The 24616-nt window shown below is 41.0% G+C and overlaps 1 protein-coding gene across 2 annotated transcripts; it reads right to left on the reverse strand.

Moving 5' to 3' along the window:
* Positions 1-57: 57 nt before the first annotated feature.
* HAUS7 (HAUS augmin like complex subunit 7) lies at positions 58-20667 on the reverse strand. 2 transcript variants are annotated; one of them, XM_081316548.1, is made up of 11 exons: positions 20613-20659; positions 20140-20192; positions 17568-17683; positions 14783-14853; positions 9071-9132; positions 8282-8397; positions 7345-7503; positions 6458-6554; positions 4803-5030; positions 1061-1172; positions 58-302 (listed from the first exon to the last, which is right to left on the reverse strand). In XM_081316548.1, exons 3-11 carry the CDS (start codon positions 17630-17632, stop codon positions 238-240), a joined length of 975 nt encoding a protein of 324 aa, XP_081172674.1. In that variant the 5' UTR covers positions 17633-17683; positions 20140-20192; positions 20613-20659; the 3' UTR covers positions 58-237. The 2 variants fall into 2 exon arrangements, with proteins under 2 accessions (XP_081172674.1, XP_081172673.1); XM_081316547.1 differs by lacking the exon at positions 20140-20192 and having other exon boundaries at positions 20613-20667.
* Between the last annotated feature and the right edge of the window lie 3949 nt (positions 20668-24616).

Consider the following 24616-nt stretch of genomic DNA (forward strand, 5'->3'; position numbering starts at 1 on the left):
TTTGGAAACTAGAAAGAGAGTTCAACACGTTTAAGGAAAAAAACAACAACCAAGAAGTGTGAGTGAGAATATTCATCCTAAAGGAGACAGACTTTATTTTCTAAATTTTCAAAAAAGACTTCAGGAAATATATTTACATTTGAAAAACAAAAACACCTCAGGCTCTCATTCACATCCCAGGAAGGGACATTTTTTCCTTCATCCAGGCATAACCTACAATTTGCAGTCCTTTCATCTTCAGGATCCCTGAGAGTCTTTGAGGATGGCCTTGTATTTCTTCTGCAGTTCTTCAAGCTTTGAGGCTGAAAAAGTAAAAGATCAGCTTGCTAGAGGGAAAGGTGAAGGTGCTTGGGAGGCCCCGAGTGTCTTTCAGACTCTGTTGAAGTGATGGCTCTATCTCTTCATCAAAATGTTCCCGCCAATTCTCTTTACACTTTACATGTCCTTCTCTCCTAACTGGCCATCGTACCTTCCCCAAATTTCATTCCCTAAAGCAGACATGTCAAACACAAGGCCCGGGGGCCGGATCCGGCCCGCGAAGTGGTTTCATGCGGCCCGTGAAGCCATCCTGGAAACAGTGAGGGAACGACCTCCAATGCCCTAGCCCTGGCCCAGAGACCCTCCTTCCGCCAGAGACCCTCAGATCTGTCCCACTCCTGCCCAGGCCCCCATAGGCACCCTCGATGCGAACGATGTAGAGCTGGCCACGCCCACCCAGTAGGCCATACGCACTCTAGCCACACCCACCCAGTAGGCCATACGCACTTTAGCCATGCCCACCCAGTAGGCCACGCCCACCCTGGCCATACCCACCCACCCCCTGAGGGCAACCGCAATGCTGATGCGGCCCTCAATGAAATTGAGTTTGACACCCCTGCTCTAAAGAAAAGACCTCCCCCTCCCCAGGATTAAGGTGGGTTAGTTAAGAAAGCACTCCATTCATAATTCACACCTCCTCACACGCAAAGGGGCATCAGAAAGGGAGTTTCACAAAGAGTAGTATAGGAAGAGGAGCTGACATTTATAGAAAAGAGAAGGCCACAGGAAACCCAAGGCTTACTTAATGTGGCTGCAGTGCTTCCATTCCAGAACATCTTCTGTTCATGCCGACACTGTACTGTCTCCATAATACATTCTGAGGTTTCTGTCACCTGGGCTAGCCCTTGCAGCTCCTGAAGACAGGAATATTTAAAAAACAAAAAAACAAAAACAAAAAACAACAACAACAACAGGCAGCTCCTTTAGTGGCATATTATCATCTCCAACTATTCAAGACTTTGTGCTCCAGATATCGATAGCTGTGATGAAATGAGGCAGGAAAGAGGGGAGCGAAAAGCCCATTCTGAAGTTTTTTTTTAAAAAAAGGTAAAAAATGGGAGGAATTGTGTAATAAAAACAAAACCACGAAGCACCGGAAAGCTGACAAATATATTATATTATAGGCTTCATGGGTTAGAAGACATTTCTATTGGATGGCCCCTCAGTGTGCCATTATGTACAGAGGGCAGACTTACATAGGAAGAAATAAATTCCTGAGTTTAGCAACCTGACTGCTGCCTCTTGTATTTTACAAACTTTTTGGTTTACTGCACACCTCATTTCATCTTTGTGTGCACACAAGCTTGCCCTCTTTCTTTTATTAAAGATAGGCTCTAAATGTCAAGCACTTTTGTCGCCAAAGTCAAAGGTGTCATAAATGTCATGTTTAAACAAAGCTATTCTAGATGGTAAAACACACAGGTGCAGGCAGCTACCATTGTTACAACTGCATCTGAATGTGAACATATTAGAAATATGAATGCTGCTCTTTAGCATGAAACTGAGCCCCTACTTGTTCAGAAGGTAAAAGTAAAGGTTTCCTCTGTCCAGTCATGTCTGAGTGGGTGATGCTCATCTCCGTTTCTTAGCCGGGGGAACCAGCAATGTCTTGAAGACACCTCTCTGGCCACGTGGCCAGCAGGACTATACGCTGAGGCACATGGAATGCTGTTCATAAGGTAGGGAATCACTATTTGTCTTGTACCAGTTTCAGCCCTTCCAGACACAATATAATATCTTTACTGTCATGTCATTTTTGAGAAAAAGGGAGACGAAAAAAAGCTAAAAACTGAATTAAATTCATCAGTTTGATATCTAATCTCTTTTTAATTTTTGTATTCTTGTCTTTTAGTATGTATTGCCCTGTTCACCGCCCTGAGTCCTTCGGGAGAAGGGCGGTATACAAATAAAATTATTATTATTATTATTATTATTATTATTATTATTATTATTATTATTATTATTATTATTATTATTATTATTATTATTATTATTGGATTGGTACAGAAAATAGCAGGACAAATTTCTGTGATCAGTGACCTATAAAGCCCTAAATGGCATGGGCCCGGATTATCTAAGGGAGCACCTGCTGCCAGCGTCAATTTCCCATCGTCCTGTGCGCTCCCACAGGGAGGGCCTCCTCAGGGTCCCGCCTGTCAAGGATTGCCGACGGGCGATCCCCAGGGGGAGGGCATTCTCTGTGGGCACGCCTGCCCTATGGAATCAACTGCCAACGGAACTCCGGACTGCCCCCGACCTTCGTTCATTTCGCCGGGACCTAAAAACCTGGCTCTTTGAGCTATCTGGTCTGGACTGAGGGGTTTAATGTTTTTAAATTGTGATTTTAATTTTTGCGGCTAGACTTAATTTAATTCTATTTTAATTTTATATTGGATTGTTTTTAAATTTTGCCTTGTAAACCGCCCTGAGTCCTTTGGGAATAGGGCGGTATATAAACCAAATAAATAAATAAATAAATAAATAAATAAATAAATAAATAAATAAATAAATAAATAAATAAATAAATAAATAAACACAAGGAGCCAATATCTAGACCAAAGGAAAATTGATGAATCAACCCTGTCCTTGTGAAATATGCTTAGTGAATAAGCAATTGTTTTCTTTTTTTCAGTAGTTTATAATATAAAATACAAAAATACGAAAGAAAGTAGTGATGAAAATAGGGGAGGGAAAAGAGGAAAAAGAAAGAAAAGGCACTGACTTTGGACTCCACTTGATGCAGTAAAGTAAGAGCATCAAACCTGAACTTTTTACTTTTACATAATAGTATAAACTAGCCATTTATATAACAAACCTATCCAACTGGCAAAACCCACAATCAAAGTTTTGTTTTTTCCACCTCAAGCACAAAGTCAATAAGCAATTGATTTCTAATAGACTTGAAACTGGAGCTATGAATACAACTAGGTCTTGATTGGTGTGGATAATGAATTCTATGAAATGGTTGCATCGTTCAAATTAGCGCTATTCAGTGATATTTCTGTGGAAAATAGGATTCGTTCCATCTCAGCCAAAATAGGCAATGAAAAATTTTGAACATAAAAATTATGTATTAATGCATATTAGTGAAATATGGATTGACAATTGCAGTCAGTATGAATACTGTTAAAAGATGCTGTTTCTATCCTTGCAGTACTTCTACATCTTGTTGATGTTTGCAAACCACAAAAAGCTGATGCAATTTAATTTTTTATTTCCCCTGTGTATGTTATAATATTGTATGCTACAGATTCAGGCATTCCAACATTTCATTCTATTTTGGCATTGCTATGACCAGTTTCACGTGGTTCAATTACTTCAAGTTTGTTCTAATGTAATAATTAGCCTCTTCTTTTTGAGCTTGCATTGTTTTCCTCTGATGGAATCTTCCTTTTTTCTCCATTTTGTACACATAAAGATTTAACTATAGCTCCAACTGCAACTGTGTGCAATAAACACATATTAGCTGAATTTTCAGTCGGATTACATGCAATCTGGTATCAATTTACAATTTGCTCTAAATTGAATATTGTATTATCCTGAACTTGGCAATAATCACAACTTGGCTATGTATGAAAGACTAACTTAAAAACAAAATTTGAAATTATTGTTGTTTTAACACTTCAACAAAAAACTATGAGTAAGGCTAGTAGAAGATTTAGGAAAGGGAACTACTCCATGCAAATGGCTAAGCGGGTAGAACTAAGAGAAAGGTAGACATTTGTGCATTTAAATATATTAGACTTAAAAAGGCAGGTGCATTTACCTAACATCAGGAAGGATGAAAACATTATGCTTGCCTTTCTATAATGTATCTTCTCCTGAAGTTTCAGATAAAGAATTCCAGTAGATGGTATTCTAATGATAAGGAATGTGACTAGGGTAACTAAGATGTAACGAAAGAAAAACCTTTGAAATGTAAACCATTCCATTGCTTCCTTTTGAGACATTTGGATGTTTTAGGACTAGACTGGTAGCTTTTTGCTGCCATCTGATGACCTGTGAAGATAGGTTTTTGATTTCCCAAAAGAAATAAGCCTGAACTATACTGATTCTCTTCCTCCTCTGTCACCAGACCAAACATAAGAGGCCCACCATAGCCCCAGAAGAGTTCCTTCTGCTGAGATGAAGTGGCTCCAAAGTGACTATCTTCAGTTGGCACAAGAACTATCTTGTGCGTCTCTCTAGCCTTCCCCCTCACCTGCCGATTTCCTGGGATCTGGGATGGAGCTATATCTGCAGACTAAGATGCTACAGTCAGATACAGATTTACTGACTCAGAGAGAAAAAGAGTAGTGTCAAAATCTCTTGGGATGGTTGCTAGGAAACTAACTAGCATTTCCTATTTTTATTACCATACTTCCCCAAACACAAAGCCAGAAGCCATGACTGAAAACTTAAAGGACATTTCCCCCCCCTACATTGCCAGAGTTTCCATATAGGCTCTCAAATTCTGTCCGCCCATTCACATGCCCCAAGCTCACCTGCATACACAGCAGCAGTTTGTGGTGCACAGCTTGGAAGAAGGGGCCACAAGGACTCAGTTCAGGAGCAGGACGCTCACAATGCTTCTGCAGCTCATTCTCATATACTTGTTCAAAGGCTGTGAGCAGCTGGCTGTAGTCAGAAACTATCAGCTTGAGGGACTGAAGAGCCGTGGCACTGCTGTTGGATGGATCGGCACCAGTGGGACTCCCCTGGAGGAAAGAACACTATTTTCCCCAACCCCACCCCAAAAAAAACCACAGTGAAAAAGACCTGAATTGAAGAAAAGAGGGAATTAACTGTTTGAGGATAAGATATATCCAGTAAAAGCCATCCATTCATGGCAGCAGTGGTAATAAACAGATAATTAATGCCAATAACCATTTTTATTATATTTATATGCTGCCTTTATTATTTTTATAAATAACTCAAGGTGGCAGACATACCTAATATTCTTTTCTCCTCCTATTTTCCTCACCACAACAACCCTATGAAGTGGGATGGGCTGAGAAAAAAGTAACTGGCCAAAGTCACCCAGCCGGCTTTTAGGCCTAAAACGTGACTAGAACTCATAGTCTCCTGGTTTCTAGGTCACCACCTTTAAAGGTAAAGGTAAAGGTTCCCCCGCACATGCGTGCTAGTCGTTTCCGACTCTAGGGGCTGGTGCTCATCTCCGTTTCAAAGCCGAAGAGCCAGCGCTTGTCCGAGGACGTCTCCGTGGTCATGTGGCCGGCATGACTAGACGCCAAAGGCGCACGGAACGCTGTTACCTTCCCACCGGAGTGGTCCCTATTTTTCTACTTGCATTTTTACGTGCTTTCGAACTGCTAGGTTGGCAGAAGCTGGGACGAGTAACAGGCGCTCACTCTGTTACACGGCACTCGGGATTCGACCCGCCAAACTGCCGACCTTCTGATCGACAAGCTCAGAGTCCTAACCCACTGAGCCACCGCATCCCTTCACCACCTTTATCGCTACACAAAACTACTTTTCTGGCTTCTTGTTCTGCTTGTCTTGAAATCCCAAGCATCACCTTCCTGACTCCCTATGAAAAATTGAATGTAATAGCTCTTTACTGCAATTTAGCCAGGATACCTCGGTTACAATTAAAAAATACATACACGTGGTACCCATTACAGCAAGCAGAGGCAGATGGCTACAATACCTATATAGTAAAAAGGGGAAAGTAGAGGCACTGTTTTTAATAATAGGACCAGAGCAGTGAGAGCCTCAATAAAAGTGGTAGGCAAGGCAGAAGAGGGAAGGAAAAAAGAATTAAGGGCAATGCAGTTTGCTAACCCTAACTAGTCTTTCCATGGGAAGGACTACTTGGGGCTAGCAACTTTTCAATATTATTTTCTTGACATTTTTTGATATGAAAACTTACTAATAGGCATCTACCTAACACAATTTAAGTAATTACTATGTTATAAAACTGATACAGATCATCAGTCTCATAAAATCAGATATTCCTTTCTGTAAATATTCTGTGATGAGCCTATACAATTGGTAAAATGAAATATCATACTGTGCTCATAACTGCAGTAGTGGGACAAATAAACTGGAGGGGAGTCAGAAAGACACTTCCAACTCACCTTTCCCACTGTAAAACATATGCCCCTTGTTTGATATAGCAGGTTTGCAAATTGCTGACCTGTGCTCTTAGATTTTCCAAGGCTGCGGCAGTCTTCTCCAGCGCCTCTGAAGCCTCCAAGAGAGTTTGCTCATGAGAAGTCATTGACAGCAGGACCCTTTTATACACAGACAAGAAAGTGGGTAGCAAGAGTTCATGGTTTCATCATGATAGACAGGAAACCATGGCAGTGGCGTAGCATGGGTTGTCAGCACCCGGGGCAATTTGCGCCCCCTAACCCGGTGACGTCATGGCACCGCCGAAAAGACGCGCCCCGCAGCGGCGTAGACTTTCCAAGAAGAGTCGCGCGCATGCGGGATGCTTCCGGGTCCCTCTCGAGGGCGGCTGGGCGGGGCTCCGACCTGCAAGAGCCGCTGCATTCAAGCTCGCACGTGAGCCCCGCTAAATAAAGCCATGCATGCGCACGAAGCTAGGCCAGCCGGCCGGCGGGTCCGTCTTCGCTCGGCCAAGCCTGCCGGGGCGCCTGCGGGGCGCTTGCGGTTGGCCTGAGCCTGGGCGGAGAGTTGGGCGCTTCTATTTATTTTATTCAGTTTATGTGGCCGCCCATCTCACCTGCCGGACTCGTTTCGCTTTGCAAGAAAGAGCAGCTCGAGAGCGGAGCCAAGCCGACTCTGTGCAGCCCTTGGGGCTCCCTGAGCAGCTCAGTGCGAGCGCGCCCCCCCAGATGTTGCGCCCGGTGCGGCCGGCCCCCCCTGCACCCCCCACGCTACGCCACTGAACCATGGGGAAAAGGACTGGATGCCAACGGAAAAGCAGATCTCATTTTTATATGAGTCCTTTCTTCTATTCAACACCTCTGGGCCCCCCATAATTCTACAATAAGCTGAGGTGAAGGACTTCTTGACACTCTACTTTCCATAACTTAACAGCAAGCACAAGAACCTTACCTTTTCTGTTGTCCTTCTTCACCCAAAAGGAGATGCTTTATATCTGAGCTCCAGGGATGACACTCTGGATTCAGCACTGTCTGCAGATCAGGGCTAGAGAAAACCTGCTTTATGAATTCTTCATTCTTCCTAGCTATTTCTTTGAAAGATTCCTCTGTGCTGCAAGAGAATGCTGGGGAATTATAAAATGCAGGCTGCAAGGCAGTCTAACCTAGGAAGTAAAATTGGGATTGATACAAAGGGAAGAAGGGGTCTAAAAATCAAAGAGACGTGATCTGTCCCCATTAAAAGAGAAATGCATTTGATGGGAATAAAACATGGCCCCAGAGCACTTGTTTAAGATCAGCCATCTGAGCAAGTGCTCTAATTGCAGAAAAGAGGGGCAAACAGGTAGGTATGTTTTAGCTACACACATAGGGTCTGTGCCTGGGCACCAGTAATATAAAATGATGTGTTTTAAGATTCCATCATTATCATCTAATTCCTGTACTTCCCTCTTTCTTTCTTTCTTTCTTTCTTTCTTTCTTTCTTTCTTTCTTTCTTTCTTTCTTTCTTTCTTTCTTTCTTTCTTTCTTTCTTTCTTTCTTTCTTTCTTTCTTTTTCTCTTTCTCTCTCTCTCTCTCTCTTTCTTTCCTTCTTTCTTTCTTATCCCAAATATTTACGGTACTCCAAAATCCACACTTAAAAAATACGAACTCACAATTTTGGACATTTCCAGGACAAAGTATCTAGGGTGGCATGCGGATTTCATCCCAAAATCTGAATCAGCATGTCACTGTAATGGCAGAATTCCATACCTTTTGCCAACAGTAACAATTCCGCCCTACTCAGCAATGGCAGCGATATTCAACGTCACATTATCTATTTTAGCACACAAGAGCTGCAAAGCTTAGGGAATGCTAATTGTGGGGAGGGGTACCTTGACCCTCCCCCTCACCTGGAATAACTACTGGAGTCCGATTTAGAGTCTGATAGCAGGAAGTTAGTTTGAGTTGGAATGACAGCCACCAGCTGTTGCAGGAAGTGGAGCTGCTTCTTAACAGAGGCCTTTCCCTGTGGGGGACACAAAAAAGCATACAAAGTCTCAGCATCTTTCCTTCCTGTCTGGTGACATAATCAGGCCTCCCTCATGGATATGCTCAGCTGCTGATATTCAGGATAAAGTGTCTGAGCAGGCCCCATGTTAAAAGGGAATAGAAGAAAAAATGTCCAAGGCCTAGAAAGGAAATTCCATAAAGAGAAACAGCACACATTTCATTTCAATCCTTTACTCATCGCATAACCTGGACTTTTAGTTAGATAAAATGTTACTATGGGGGTGGGGTGGGGGGAAGAAAACAGCTTGTCGTATCTAGTCAGTTAAACTGCAGGAAAGAGAAGAGTATAAGAATATCCGTCACAGCAGGCGACAAGGAGTCCTTTCGCCGCAACCTCAAAACTTTCCTTTTTCATCAGGCTGACCTGGATTGACGACGGGTTTTTAAAATGTTTTAATTTTTAATTGTTTAGTTAATTTATTTTGGGGCTGTTTATTTAATTTCTTTTAACTTTTGTATTGTTGTTTTTATTGTTGTTAGCCGCCCTGAGTCCTTCGGGAGATAGGGCGGCATATAAGTCCCAAAAATAAATAAATAAATAAAATCTGCAATGAAGGGTAAGGAAATGGCATAAAATGGCCATGGAAGTGACAGGAGGCTGCTTTTGCAAATGTTTTCCTGGTGCTTACCTTGATGAGATCCAAATCATCAGCTCGACAAAGCATCAGGTCATATCCCAGCTTCGCCATTCCTGTCAGGATAGGAGGAAGTTTAGCCACACAGATGCCGGGGGTTTCCAGAGAGTTATATTTGCTCTGGAACAACAAGTTTCCAGTTCTCATGAACAATGCAGTTCACGAAGCCCTTTTACAAATGTTCCCAGTTTTCCCTACTTGCCAATGGAAGCAGATATACAAAGGGAGACCTATGAAACATTTGGCAATTCAATTTCTGTGGCTCTGCTTTTCTTTTTTTTTTCTTTTCTTAATCAGCCATGCACCTGATGACTTTCCAGCCCAGATTTACCCACTCTGCTTTGAGGACAGAGAGAGTAAAGGGGGAGAGCCTGAGATTTTAATACCATACACACTTATATTCCAATGTTAACAAAGCTTTAAAAAAACAGCAACAGTACTTTGATAGGTTTTTACACTTCTCCATCTGTAGAATGACATCAGCATGGTTGGCTCCATTCAGGTGCCAAGAGATGGCACAAGTCAGGTATGAGACCAGGACTGGGAAGGGCTATGGAAGCTGAACCAAACCTACAAAACAAAGGTACTGTATTCTATTTTGTTTACTTTCCCCTAATTCCTAATGACCATTGCATAGCCAAAAATGAAAGGTTGGCCCAGAGTGGAGGGAAACTCTTCCTGGAAAGCAACATTATTATTTTTTTTACAGCAGATTAGTGCAAGACTTGGCTAGCACATGTAATTTTGTCTTTGGTCCTGCTATCCATTTTTATAGAGACACAGAGAAGTTTGATACCAGGGCGAGATGCCTGGTTCTTTCCGTGCCCGCTCAGAAGCAACTCTACAAAAATAAATAAATCATCATCTGGTCCTTCTTGTACAATTCCCTGTACGCTAAAACTCACAGTCAAGTATTGAAGTGGGGTTTGAATCAGTGTCAGGGCACTTGTTTTGCCCATTAAGAGTCCCCAATTCATTTCCCAGTGTCTCCTATTCAAGAGACAAGATAGCAACAAATGACTGGGGGGTAGGGGGAAAGCAAAAGACAATTATGTTTTAGACTAAATGCATGTTACCAGTTTTGGGCCAAGAATTATACGTATAGACATAAAAGTCGACGGCCTCAGAACAAAAGAACACCTAGTACTGCACTAAGTGCTATTAATATGACTGCTCTCTTCCTCTCCCTTTTCTTTCGTATTAAACATATGAAATATCACAATTTGGTCACAACTTTTAAAGGGTCCCTGAGAATTCCATGATCTTACGTGATCTGATAGGCAAGCTTTTTTAAAAAATAAAATAAAAAAAGAGTTTCATAAACACAAAAGCAATCCATCAGTGCACATAACATCTGCCTGGGAAAAAGAAAGGGCTGTTTTCAATTGCTGAAGACAGGCATGGATTAAAATATGATTTCTAGCTTGCAAGCATTAGACAAAGGAAAATATGACAACATAATAAATTACGAGTTGATCCATTTTTATGCAGCTTCTCAAATTATGAAGATTATGGATTAATCCAAGTCACATGCTACAGACTGAAAACTTAAACCATGTTCCTTGGCAAAACCCCTACACTTTTAGATTTAAAAAGTAATTCACACAGACGTGTTTATGTCCGTTGGCTTAGTTCTCTGACCCCATTGAGGAGAGGACTTCAGAACAATCAGTGTTTTGGTCCAAAAGTTCAGATTTTGCTTGGAATATTGGAAGCTTGATGGACTGAAACATGGACTGATGGAATGCCAACTAAGATGTGACTCATTTCCTGGAAACCGAGCAATTGATTTGCAGTGCATCTATATGCCAACAGAAACGCCACAAATGTTAGCTAGCAGTACAAAAGTTGCTTTTTCTTTTTTCTTTTAACAGTGAAGTTGCCAGTATCCCCATATATTAACGATGATTTTAAGAAGCAAAAAGCATCCTTCTTTTGTTCTTAATATGTGTCTCTTTTTTTGTTAACATGTTTCTTTAACAATATTATTCTTAATTACTTTGAACAACTCCATAATGTATTTATAAGCAATGACTTCATATTACCTATAAGGACATGCTGCAAAATTATATTTATTTCCTTATTAAATTTCTATACCACCCATCTCGCCTAAGTGACTCTGGGTGGTTTATAATAGCATAATAAAACTATATAAACAGATGACTAAAAGCACAATTAAAAACAAAATTAACAACTAGGTTAAAATATACAAGTTAAAAGTAAAAATCAGTGTTAACAAAATGAATGAAATGAAATAAAAAGATAATTCAGTTTGTTTCTTTTGGAGACATTTACTTTTCAAGACCTCACTATTCTTACTATTCCATTATCATCTAGCCTCCAAATGTGATTGTTTAACTAGAAGATTAGAGAGATATGAATGTAACTATTCATATATAAACCCAGTTCTACAATCAATCATACTAACAAGTCTAAAAACAGAAACTAGGAAATGGCTAGACAAAGAAATGCAGGCTTGGTTTTCAATTCTTTGAATGGAATTTTATGGGATACACTAACAAAATGCAGTCTAGGACATAATTAACAGTTTTCCCATTTGAGCTCAGAGGAAACTTTAGATCCCTCCACCAGCAGAAATGCATCTTACTAATAATTTCCATAGAGATAAGTAACATGAGCAGTAATTGAAATTATATGGTTTCCAGACAGGACAAAATTGTACACTGTACAGCCATTTACAGAACAACAGAATAACAGAGTTGGAAGGGACTTTGGGAGTCTTCTAGTCCACTGGTCGGCAACCCGCAGCTCTGGAGCTGCATGCGGCTCTTTCAGCCTTCTCCTGAGGCTCCCAGTCCTCCTCCGCCGTTTGCAGAGAGAGAGAGAGACAGAGACAGAGAGAGGCACTTGCGCTTTCCTTCTCTCTCTCTCTCTCTCTCTCTCTAAGCAAACAATCTGGGCTCTGGCTGGCTGCTCCACGCTTCCTCCTCCTCCTCCACAAGTAAACTGCATGCAAAAATCCCACAAGATCTACCAGCAGCGCTTTCGCTCCTACAGTAAGTCAGCCTATGTCTGTGCACACGCAGACTTAAAAAATGGAGGCTTCCAAACCTGACACACATACACATGTGGATGTCTGCTACAGTCCCCATATAGCATCTACACAGTCGTCTGCCCACAGACAGGCATCCTGCGAGCGTCCCCACTTTCCTTGGTGGCTGCTGACGATTTATATGCGGGGAAGAAACTGGTCGTTGCAAAAATAGGAAAAAAGGGGGAAAAGTGGGCATGACTATTTAAAGACACCCCCCCTTTTCTTTTCCTTCCTCCTTTGGCAGGAAATCTTGGCTGCTCCTCGCGGTCCCTGCCTGCCAGCTGCTGCATTCGACTTTTCTTTCATTTGCTTGGCGGACTGGGGAGAAAGGCGCTCCCCCACTTCTTTCCACTCCCACCGTGGCGATTTCTGAGACCGGGGAGCAGCTGCCTGCTGGGCAAGCCCCGAAAGCTTTCTTCCTCTCCCCGATCTTGCCTTACTTGCTCGTCCTCTGATGTATGCGTCTGCTGGGTTTCCTCAAACTCCCCCCCCCAATTTTATTTTAATCCCACCACCTCCTCCCTCTTTCGCAAAGTTGACATTCCGAGGACTCGGACCTCGCTTCGCTCCCGGAGTGACTTGGTAAAGGTTAAAGGAGAGGCTGCCTGCTCCCACCTCCCGCGGAGCAGAACTGCTGCTTCCTCACCCTCCCAGCAAAAGAACCCCAGAGAGCTGGAAGACGTCCTTTCTCCCACTTTCCGCTTCTCATCCTCTCTTTTCCGAGCACCCCTTACAGAAAACAGTGGGGTGAGACTGCAAACTCCTCTCCATCTTCCCCCTTTCCCACCACCAGTTCTGGGTCTGTGGATTCTGGCCAGGGTTTCCTCCATTCGTCAGCCAGAGGAGGAACGGAGCATCCCTCCCAGAGCGAGCCAGAAGCCTCAACTCTGGCCTCCCACAGCAGGCTGAGATAGGCGAGCCCAAGCAGCCATCTGTTGCCACCTCGGAAGATTTGCCGCAGCAGCTCCTTCTTCCCGTCGGCCTCCTCCTCTGCTCCCTCCGAACCTTTGCGCCAAAAGGCGGAAAGAAGAAAGTCCCAGAGAGGGAGAGCGTGGGGCAGGGGAAGAGCAGTCTTTTCTGAGGGGAGAAGCCAGGATGACAGAGCCGTCCATACCAGAGCTGGACAGGGGCAGGGCCGGTGTATGTCTCGCCCTAGGCTTCACACAAGAATCACCATGAATGATTGGCCCTGAGCCCGGGCACCCCGCCCCCTGGAAAAAGCGCAGCCAGGAAGTCCCTTTCCCAGGCTGGCCCCATCTGAGGTGCACGTGGCCACATGGGGCAGCCCCAGGATCCCCAGCTCATGCTACCGCTGGCCGGGAAGGCACCTTGGAGTCCTGGCTGCCATGAATGCAATTGGTCCGCTCCTCTCCCATCACCCGGAAGAGGTAAATAATTAGTCCCCAGTGCTGGTTTTCCCCACACGCAGCAGCAAGGGAGAGAGAAAGGGCGAGAGAGAGAACTGATGCACAGCAGCCTCTATTTGTTTTTAATTAAACTCTTCAATTAAGCCCCCCTGTCCCGTGCGCATGCGCATGCACATTTTACGGCTCCCAGTGTTTTCTTTTGTGAGGGAAATGGGTCCAAGTGGCTCTTTGAGTGTTTCAGGTTGCTGACCCCTGTTCTAGTCTAACCATTGAACTGTGGTGGTGCAGTGGTTAGAATGCAGTACTGCAGGCTACTTCTGCTGACTGCCAGCTGCCGGCAATTCAGCAGTTCGAATCTCACTGGCTAAAGGTTGATTCACCCTTCCAACCTCCCGAGGTAGGTAAAATGAGGATGCAGATTGTTGGGGGCAATATGCTGACTCTGTAAAACCCCTTAGGGCTGTAAAGCACTGTGAAGTGGTATATAAGTCTAGGTGCTATTGCTATTATTTCTATCAATAATTCAAGGTGGCAAACACGTACTCTAAAGGTTGAGTCATGGCAAGTGGCCCAAACTTTGCTAATCTGAGATGTTTCATTGCTCATCCAAGCAACTTCACCAGTCAGAGCAAAATTAGTTAGGCAGAGAGTCAGAGAGTTGTCGGAATGTACCAACACTTGCCACACCAACTTCAGGGGTTTCTCCTCAAAATGCATTGCAATATGTCAGTGAAGACTCAATCATCCAGGCCAAAGGTGTCTAGGTTGAATCATGCCAAATGGACCAAACTTTGTTAATCTAAGATATTTCGTTGCTCATTTAAGCAACTTTATCAAATCTTCATATACATAATACTCCTTTCTCCTATTTTCCCCACAACAACCTTGTGAGGTGGGTTGAAATGAGAAATAGAGAGACTGGCCCAAGATCACTCAACTGACTTTCAGGTCTAAAGCAGGACTAGAACTCATAGTCTCCTGGTTTCTAGCCTATTGCTTTGTCCACTAGACTAAACTGGCTCTCCCACTTTGCAATTTCCCGTTTAGCTTCATCTCTTTTCCATACACATTGTGATGCTATACGCAGATACAAAAGTATGTCACAGTGTCTTTTTGACAAAAGGCTTTGATCCTGCATACTATGAATTTGAGTCTATATATAGTCCTATTCTGTCCTCCTCCCCACACCCAGCCCAAGAACCCACAAACACATCAACAGTTTTCCCAACTGACAGAATGATACCGATTAACCCATTTAATATGACCACTCGATATACAGTATACCTTTTATCTTTAAATCTGATTGGGATTCTTTATTGAGAGATGAAAACTGCTCTCGAAGAGGTGGGTACACACTGCAAGGGAATGCAAAATAAACTTTCAGAGCCTTGTCAGAATATTGTAAACACTTCACATAAATGCAAGTAATTTGAATTATTCAGAGATAAAGATGTTGAAAGAATACAAAGTACCTCTGCCTTTCCAAAGAGCAATACCTAACCATTTAAGACATCTGTTCTTGAATAGCTGCTTATAGTGATTACGATTATTTCCTATAATGATTTCAAAACAAGTTACTGTAAAATCTGGCCCCAGTTGTGGATTTTCAATCTAGCAAGGGGGAAACCCTTAACATAGAATGAAGAGAGCAATCAGAGGAAGCAACCATGATTGTGAGATTGGCCAGAACAAAGGGACACAGGCAATTGTTATATATATCCCTAGAAGAGAAACTATTAAAAATATTCAATTTTTAAAAATTTGGATCCCATCAAACCATTATAAACCATACAGTGTCCAGGGAGAACTTATGCAGGCAGAATCTCCTTTAATTTTATATATTTCTACCAGGCAAAAAAGGCATCCTGTCTCTTTAATAATTTGAATACTTTGGTACTATTTAAACTCCTCTATTTGTCATATTCTCTTCTTGCCATTTCTTACCAAAAGAGACTTTAAATATCAACTATTTAAAAATACACATAAATGGGCTCAGAGGTAACCAAGGTACAAAACTCTAGTTCTTCTTTATTTCATTTACAAAAGTTGGGAGATATTGGGTTTAGGACACAGGAGAAAACTAATATTTGCCAGCAGTTTCTAAATTGAAGGGCCCAGTCCAACATGGCTGCTTATGCCAGAAATGGCCCTCTCATGGACTATGTAGGTTTCCACTTCCAATTGGATTGGAGGGGAAATGTGCATATCTTGCTGGGATTATCAAGCCCATTGGTCAGTTTAGGAAGGCAGGTTTTGGCACCTCACTGTCCAAATATGGTAATGCTAAAATCTTGTTCAAATCAGGCTCAAATGATGGACACTGACATATAGGTAGTCCTCGGGGTTAAGATGACAATTCGGATCAGAATTTTCATCACTAAACAATGTGCAATATAAAGCGCAATGTCACATGACCAAATCGCTTAGTGAAAGCCATTCCAGCAGTTCTGGTTGCCATTATCAAATTTATTTGCCATCAGTTTTATGGTTTGAAGCGACTCTATTAAGCAAAGGTCTCATATTATTGTAATTTCCAACTTCCTGCTCCTCCCCTTTGATTTCATAACACGAGGACTACTGGTATAGGTTTCTTGACAATATTATAGAAATGGTTGGCATTGCCCAGACATTTTTCCATTTTCCAGTCTAACCAATAGTCATCTCCCATCCAAATAACAATCAAATCTGACCCACATAGCTTTTCAAGATCAGGTGGGGTTAGCTAGATGCGGTCACCTAGCTGGACCCAATGAAGTGAAAATTACTGTAAATTCTTTTTGATTAGCTACTCTTAATTTCAGCAAAATGTTTTCTGCAATGTGATTTTATGCCACGGTTAATCTCTACACTTATTACAACTTCCTAATTAACTTTTTGCTAACATATATAATCAAAGGAAAGTAAGTTTCAAAGGGCACACTTGTCATTTGATCAGAACTGAAAATGGGACACCTGTATGAAATGAAACTAACACCACCCATAAGGGTAAGTCAAATCATATAATTAGCTTTTAGAATCACAAAGAAAGAAGCACTAATGGTTTCAAGAGCTGTTTCTTTTTCTACTAATAAGAAATTAATCTTGCTTGTCAAGAAAAGAAAATGCTAAAATTGCAGTCTTATGATCTCTAGCAGAGTATCTTAAGAGCTGCAGGATTTTTCAGTCCCTGTCCTGCCCAAGACTGCAGAGAATTCTTTTATCAGCAAAGAAATCTGCTATCAGAAACTTTCTCCTTTACCTCCCAGCACTGGAAAGGCTAAAAATAGGGATGGCAAACAAGGGGCTATGGATTTATTGGATGCAATGCCTCTTCAACTCTATGGTCATGTTTTTCCAAAAGGAATAATTTATTATTTGCATTTAGAGGATGACAAATCTCCAGATTCTGGACATGTTATATTTTAAAAGTAAGAAATAATAAAATGAAGAGAAAAAAAGAGAAGAATTCTCTGTAAAGAAAACAAACCAGCAGACCAAAAAATTGACTGGGGTTCAATAGATCACATATGAAAAATCTCAATCCAGAGAGCCTGAACAATTACAGCCACCAATTCTTGAGCCTGAGTCTGTTCCTCCCAATTCAGACCTGAACAGACCTGGGTATTGAGACAGGACCGTAACAACATCACTTGGATGGCCTAGGGGTGTCAAACTGCTGGCCCGCAGGCCAGACGCATCATCAGGAAGCCGCGCCCACCCCATTGCCGGCAATGGCAAAATAGTCCCGATACGTCTTGCGACGTCACATGACGTTGCGAGTTTGACATGTCTGGTAGGGTCAAGATATACAACTGAATATCTTCTGTATATTAATGATACTGGACTCTGAATTGGTGGATGACCTTATACAGGGGTTTTGTGGAGATATTAAACAAGGCAGGCTATAAAGATTTTTTTTCTCTGCCTTCAGAAGAAAGTGAAGGAGAAAAAAAAATCTACTTCTCTTCCCCCCACTTCTGAGCTGATTCTGTCAGATTTTTAGATTTCACTGAGACTGCACAAGACATTCTGACAGTACTGTTAGAATGATCGCATCAGGGAATAAGGCTCCAACTGTAGTGCTCATTACCTGACACAAATCCATTCCAATATGTCCAAACGATGGGATGAAGGGCTGAACAGCAATTTCTCCATGTCTTCAGCATCTGATAGGTAGACACCCTCTAATGCAGGGCAGCCCAATTCCTGAGGATAATGAAAAATAAAATCAGGAATATTCATTTTCGTTCTATGCATCCCTCTATACTTTTCCTTGAATCCTGCTAGGATCTCCAACCATGAAAAATATTTAGTTTTCTCACCCTCCCTTCCCACAGACCTATTTTAAGAAAAGAAATTCTTTGCATTTTCTACTGTTTAAACATATGCAGTATTGTAAATGTTAAATGCTTATGTATATAGTAAATGTATAGGCAACCCTCCCATTCTGCATTCACTGGCTGTTTGCCATGTCTCAGCTTCAGTTAAGATTCAAGCTGACTGAGGCATGACTTTTAATCATGTCAGCAGGGCAATCATTCCCAAATGCCTCGCTTTTTGCTAGACATTTTTTAATGAGAACAAAAAATTGGGAATAAAGGCTGAGAAAAGAGACAGACATCTCCTTGGCAGAATTAACTGACTGGAATACAGTATTCAGAGATCTGCAGGGAGAGTTCAGGAAAAATTGACGGAGGCAAATCTGTTTGTTCAAGTTTTTATTGTTTTAAACTTTCTATCTGCTTCCCAGAGACATATGTTGAATGGGTAGTCATATAAATGAATATTGTTGATAGTATAGATAAAAATGTTTAGCTGGAACGATTGTAAAAGATTTATTTTTATTTTGACTTATATATTCAAGCCTAATATTTTGTCTCTGTTACTTATTTTCTCTATTCAATATCATAACTATGTGCTTTACGCAACCAGGAACCTCTTCACAGCAGACCAACATCATCTAGAGATCTGCCTAGCCCTAGAGCCTTATCATCTTTTAAAAAAATATTTTACTGTGAAAAATCCTCTTAAATTATGACCTATGATTTAAATAGCACTATACTGTAACTCTTTGCCATTGAATGTTTTGGCATATGACTATTAAATCTAAAAAAAGGATTTTTACATACTTTTTCTCTTTAAAAAATTGATTTTATTTATCTCCAGTGAGATTAGTCTTATCTCCCAAAAGAGTGGCAGAGGATGGACTTTTGGTCTCCATTCTATCCTGCCAGAAGGTGGCAATATATATATATCTCCTCAGCCAGCATGAACAGAAGGCAAAGAACGGAAGGCAAAGCCAAGCTTTGAAGACCTAGATGGCTTCTAGGAGAGGTTTAAGACTTTCCAACCTATAAGCTTAGTGATACTGATATAGTTTCTCACGTATATTTGTGTGGTAATTCTTTATATATAAAAAAGTGTAGGGTATAGAGGGAATCTTCCATGTCACCATCACATTTATTGATGTTAACTCATGATGGGTAAATGTGGAAGTCATTCAGCCTAAAATCTTCCAGCACTACTCCAATGCCATTAACTTTTTCTGGAATGAGTTTACACCTACAGTATTGCATTCACCCCACATCTGTTTTCCAGATTTGTTAACATCATACAGATTTTTGCTTCCTAGGTATTTTGAAAGGACAGATGAATTGCTCTCTAGGGTTCAATTTGTATTACAACCATTAGAAATCTTTCAGTATATATAGTCAGGCTATAAAGGTAGCAACATTAGTAATCCAAAAACTCAGAAAACAAATATATACTGTTCTGAAATGTGAGGTCAACTTTATTCTATTGTGAGGTCAACTTTATTCTATTTATACTGAGTTGAAGTACTTTGTTGTATTCTAACAGATGCATACAAATAAGCAAGCTATTTTTTCTGAAGCACAATCTTGTAGTAGGGAATGCATTTAGGGTAAACAAAGAAATAGAATTTGGAAAGATACTACAAATACATGTAAAGTTCCAGAGGTTTCTAAAGAAATCTTAAACTTTAATAGTAATAGTAATAATGATGATGATGATGATGGAAGGGACTTTGGAGGTCATCTAGTCCAACCCCCTGCTCAGGCAGGAAACCCTATCCCATTTGATGAAGTGCAAGTCTATATTAAATAAAAATTCAAGAATTCTAGGAAAGGTCATGATGTCCTCCATACAACATCTATTCTCTTTTTCAAATATAAGCAGCCACACTGAGTTTTCACATCCAAACTCCAATATTTTTCTTGTATTTTTTTTATTTGGAAGAAAGTCTCTGTTAGGATGCTGTATGTACAATGAAACTCAACATTTTACTTCTAAATAAATATGCAGAGGATCAGGCTCTAAGCCTGTTTTTTTATGAAGCAAATCTCATCACATTCAGTGGAATGCAAGAGTTATTGCAGAATAAATATACCAAAGACAGTAATATAAGTACCTTAGGCAAAGAAATTAGCTCTTTTATCCCACATGGATTATCAACGTATGTCATAACTTAGAGTAGAATGATACTTAAACCAGCACCCAGTTTTCATAACCAAGATGCGTACAACCAAAAATAATTGCGCCCACCACTGCTCCACATAAGCAGTATTTCGTGGTATACTGCCTCCGAACGAGGAGGTTCTAAACGCCATCACCATCAATAAACACTTGTGAATAAATCTGACCTTTTAAAGCAATCTCCAGGAAGCAAATTAGAGACGACCATTTTCCAGAGGATCTTTAAAAAGCCAAGAACACTAGTGAGCATTTTGAAAACTCATCTAGTCCACATACTTGTTTGAACTTGACATCTAAACATAAAAACAGCAGCCTTCCTGCTCGCGTCTAACGATCGGCATTCAAAAGGACACTGTCACTCCACATCACGCTAAAGAACCACCAATACACAACCATGTCCTAGATACATTTATTGCATTTGTACCATTTTGCTTTTTCCTGTAACTCGACATAATCAGATTTTTTACGGGCTGCACAGAGGGCGACTCCTGCCCGCTACCCTTCTCCCAAAAGCAGGTAGCCTTACCCCACACCAAGGTGACATGGAGCAATATTCCTTCCCGCCCCTGCCCACCCCCTACTCCTTCTACGTGAACAATTGGTTCTCGCCCACCCCTCCGCTCTCCAAAGAACAAACCACCTTTAGCCGCTCATAGATAGCAATAACGCCGCTGACCGCCATCTTCCCGCGCAGGGACTAGACCCCGCCCACACCCCGCTTTTATTGGTTGGTCGACTCGGCAGCCTCGAAGCTGATAGGAAAGAATGGAATACAGGATACATTTATCTCTCCCGCCCCCGGGTGAGAGTAGGTCCCGAGTTCTGTTGGAAGGGAAATGCCTCCTTTTGTTGAGAGGTTATTGTTTTGATTATGGAATCTGAGATTCTGGAGAAGAGCAGGCAGCTCCTAAGGATCTCAAGAGAGCGGGATAGCAAACCTAGGTAGGAGGTGAGACCGGATCCTTCATGACTGCAAGCTAATTTTCTCCAGCCCAGTTTCCGTTAGAATGCATTCAGACGTGCAAGAGAAACCAGTTCCCGGATGATAACGGCGCACATAATGTGCGCGCAGAAAATGGGACAGACAGCAGTGAACAATCGGTTCACTTATATTCGTAAGCGCACAGTTTGTGTCTATTCTGAACGGGCTGATAACTGTACAACAGAAGTAGACCCACTACAGTGTCCCCCCACCCACCCTCGCCACCCCCCAATTACTGAACTACAATTCGTCATTATTATTTACCAGGACCATGCTAGCTAATGTTGCTTGTAATTGTAATTATGCAACTCAGGAAAAAAATCCATATATATATATATATATATATATATATATATATATATATATATATATATATATATATATATATATATATATATATATATATATATATATATATATATATATATATATATATATATAACTCAGGAAAAAAATCCATATATATATATATATATATATATATTGCTGACTTGCAATGGGATTCATTAATGCCCAGCAGAGGGCACATCAAGCACACCAGTGCAGCATAATATCTAATTTCAACATCTTTCTTAAATGGCGGATTTAAGATACAGTATTGTAAGTGGTGTGCAAAGCTTAAACAGGCTTTAGCATTTATTCAGCAACAACTAAGACCCTCAGGAAGTTACTGTAGGAATTCCTCTTCAAAATGAAAAGTACCACTTAAAGTCAGGATAAGCATGCTGCTAGTCCCTTCTAAATATAGTATTGCCATCTGCCATCTGCTAAATAAATAAATTGCCATCTGATGGGATCTAGGAAGCGAGCCTTTCCGTGGCAGCCCCTGTCTTATGGAACACTTTGCCCCCCAAAAAATGGCAGGCCTCTACCCTCCTAGCTTTCCAAAAAGCTTGGAAGACCTGGCTTTCCCCCCAAGCGCTGGGATAAGAGACTGTATGACTTGGCGCCAGGTTTTTGTTTTTAATGTGTTGAGTTCTGTAGGTTTGCCATCGTTTTTATGTTCTTCTTTTACTTCTGGGTGTGAGTTGCCAGAGTTGGCTATATGGAGGCTGCTATATAAATATTTTAAATAAATAAATAGAATAATAATAATAATAATAATAATAATAATAATAATAATAATAATAATAATAATAATAATAATAATAATAATAATAATTTTATTTATATACCGCCCTTCTCCCAAAGGACTCAGGGCGGTGAACAGGGCAAGCATAAAAAAAATACAATACAAAAGTTAAAAAGGATTAAATATATGCCCAACTAAAAACAGTAATTACAAATATTAAAATAGCAAGTAAAAACCCCACCCATTCCCCGTCAGGCCAGGCCGGCTTGTTCGAATAGGAATGTCTTTAGATCGCGACGGAAGGAGCGAAGGTCAGGCGCCATCCGGAGCTCAACCGGTAACCGATTCCATAGCTCCGGGGCGCCCACAGAGAAGGACCTCCCCCTGGTGCAATCAGATTGTGAGAATGAACTGGGTTTGTACAACTAAGCCATGTCTTGTTGAAGTCACCCAATTGAACCACAAACTAGAAAATAGCAGTTTAATTTAGTAAGCTGTTTAACTCAGCCAAAATATTCTTTATCAATTTTGTTCTTTTTCCTAACAAATGACTGGTGTTGTCATCAATGTTTAAAAATTCTATGAAGTATCCTTTTGTATAGGGAAATTCATTTAATATGATTGTTTGTACATGTGCTGCCTCATATAAATACAGAAGGAAGGTGGAAGTATTGTAAGTGAAAGTTTAACAGCAATGAAATGAAAACAAAAATTCACTTTCCAAAAGGAAATAGATGCAAGGGCATATTTTTTCAAAAACTAATGTTATTTCTTAGTAGGATGTTTATATAATTGATTATGGTGGAGTATAAATCTGATAAATAAACAGGCTTAAAATAACCACATAATTTATCTGCATGTAACATTTATACCAATATATAAAATAATGCAAAAACAGAATATAATCTAAAATAATAATTATTATACCTAAATGTAATTGAACTTTTAAGCTCCTGGAATAGAGGCGGGACTAATGCAAAGTTTTAGAATTAATCATGAACATCAAAGCATGCCATTTTCAATTATATATAAATACTAAACAAAAGATCTAGCTCGATAATAAACACTACTGTGATCTTGGTTTATCTTAGAAATGTATGCAGGGTTAATCCTAATTTGTACTGGGATGGGTGGGGGCAATCAGAAAACTTTCAATCTGGGAAGCCCAAAAAGTTTATGGAAGAAGGCAATGACAAGAAAATTGAACAATTTGCCAAGAAGATTACGTGCAGACATCCACAAAGCCTCTCTAGGATCTTGATTGGAAGGAAACTTTTAAAGAGCATAGCAATGGTGTTAGATCAGGCAGCTCTTTCCCCTATAATTTACAGGATAGTTTGACTTCTTCCTTCCCTTCTTTTTAAACAGGGTTGCAGCTGGTCATAAAAAAAAATCCTAGTGGGGTTGAATGGCTTTTCTAAAACCTGTAACTGCAAAAATCCCCAGGGAATGCTTCCCAGTATGATTGGCAAGCGATACCGCTACTTGCAATGGACTGAATGGAGATCAGACTCTTATTAAAAGCTGGTAAACATTTGACACCCCGAGTACTGTGATTCTTTTACCTATATACCATTTGTCTTGGGCCTTTCCATCCCCACTCCCTTTTCCCATCAGACAACTTTTTTAATTTACGGTAACTGCTTTCATCTCACATATCCCAGGGTAAATTGTTGTTGCTGGGCAGCCCGTGAATTGTGGGGCCAACCCTGTGCCTATGGAGTGGTAGTAATATAATGGACTAACCAAGCTGGAAGGGAGGGGAGAATCCAACCCCCCCCCAGTTGCAGTAGAGAGGAAATGAAAAGTCAAATAACTTGGGAATGACTTTCAGTCTAGACGAAGTGCTTGGCAGGGTTACCTGTGACTCAAAAGAGTCTGCAGAAATAAGGAATGGCAGAGAATATTAATGGAAGGGGGCAGGGAGAAAGGAAGCATGCCAATCAGGAATTCCATGAGGAGCAAGATCCTAAGGAATCCACAGGCGAAGGGTCACTAAAAGGAAAAAAATCAGCTAGCAAGGGCTCAGTTTGACCAAAGAGAAGATGCCTTTCACAAACAACATTCTCTAATATAAGCTGCATTCAGCCTCACTGTCTTCTGAACCGGGGCCTGCAGGGGCTTGGCTTAGAGAGGAAGTGAATAAAATATACAAAACTCTCTGCCTGCTTTTAAAAAAAAGGGGTGTGGGGTGGGTGGGTTACAAGACAAAAGCTGTATGGAAAGCGGAAATTTCCACATAAAGTACATTTAGGCGTTGGGCTGATAAATAGGCCTCTGCTGATGATATGATGAGAGTAATGAATAATATTAATTAATTTTTAATTACCACTTCATATGTTGTATTGCTGAATTTAGGCACTGATGGCAAGGTTGAGCCAAGTCCTACATGATCTAGGTCAGGGGTAGGCAACCATGGCTCTTTTATGACTCGTGGACTTCAACTCCCAGAATTCCTGAGCCAGCATGGCTGGCTCAGGAATTCTGGGAATTGAAGTCCAGGAGTCAAAAGAGCCAAGGTTGCCTACCACTGATCTGGGTGCAATTGTATCTTTACCTTTCGTAGGTTGCAACGTCGTCTAAAAAGTGT

The sequence above is a fragment of the Vipera berus genome, assembly GCF_964194415.1.
Source record: "Vipera berus genome assembly, chromosome: 2".
Taxonomy (NCBI): domain Eukaryota; kingdom Metazoa; phylum Chordata; class Lepidosauria; order Squamata; family Viperidae; genus Vipera; species Vipera berus.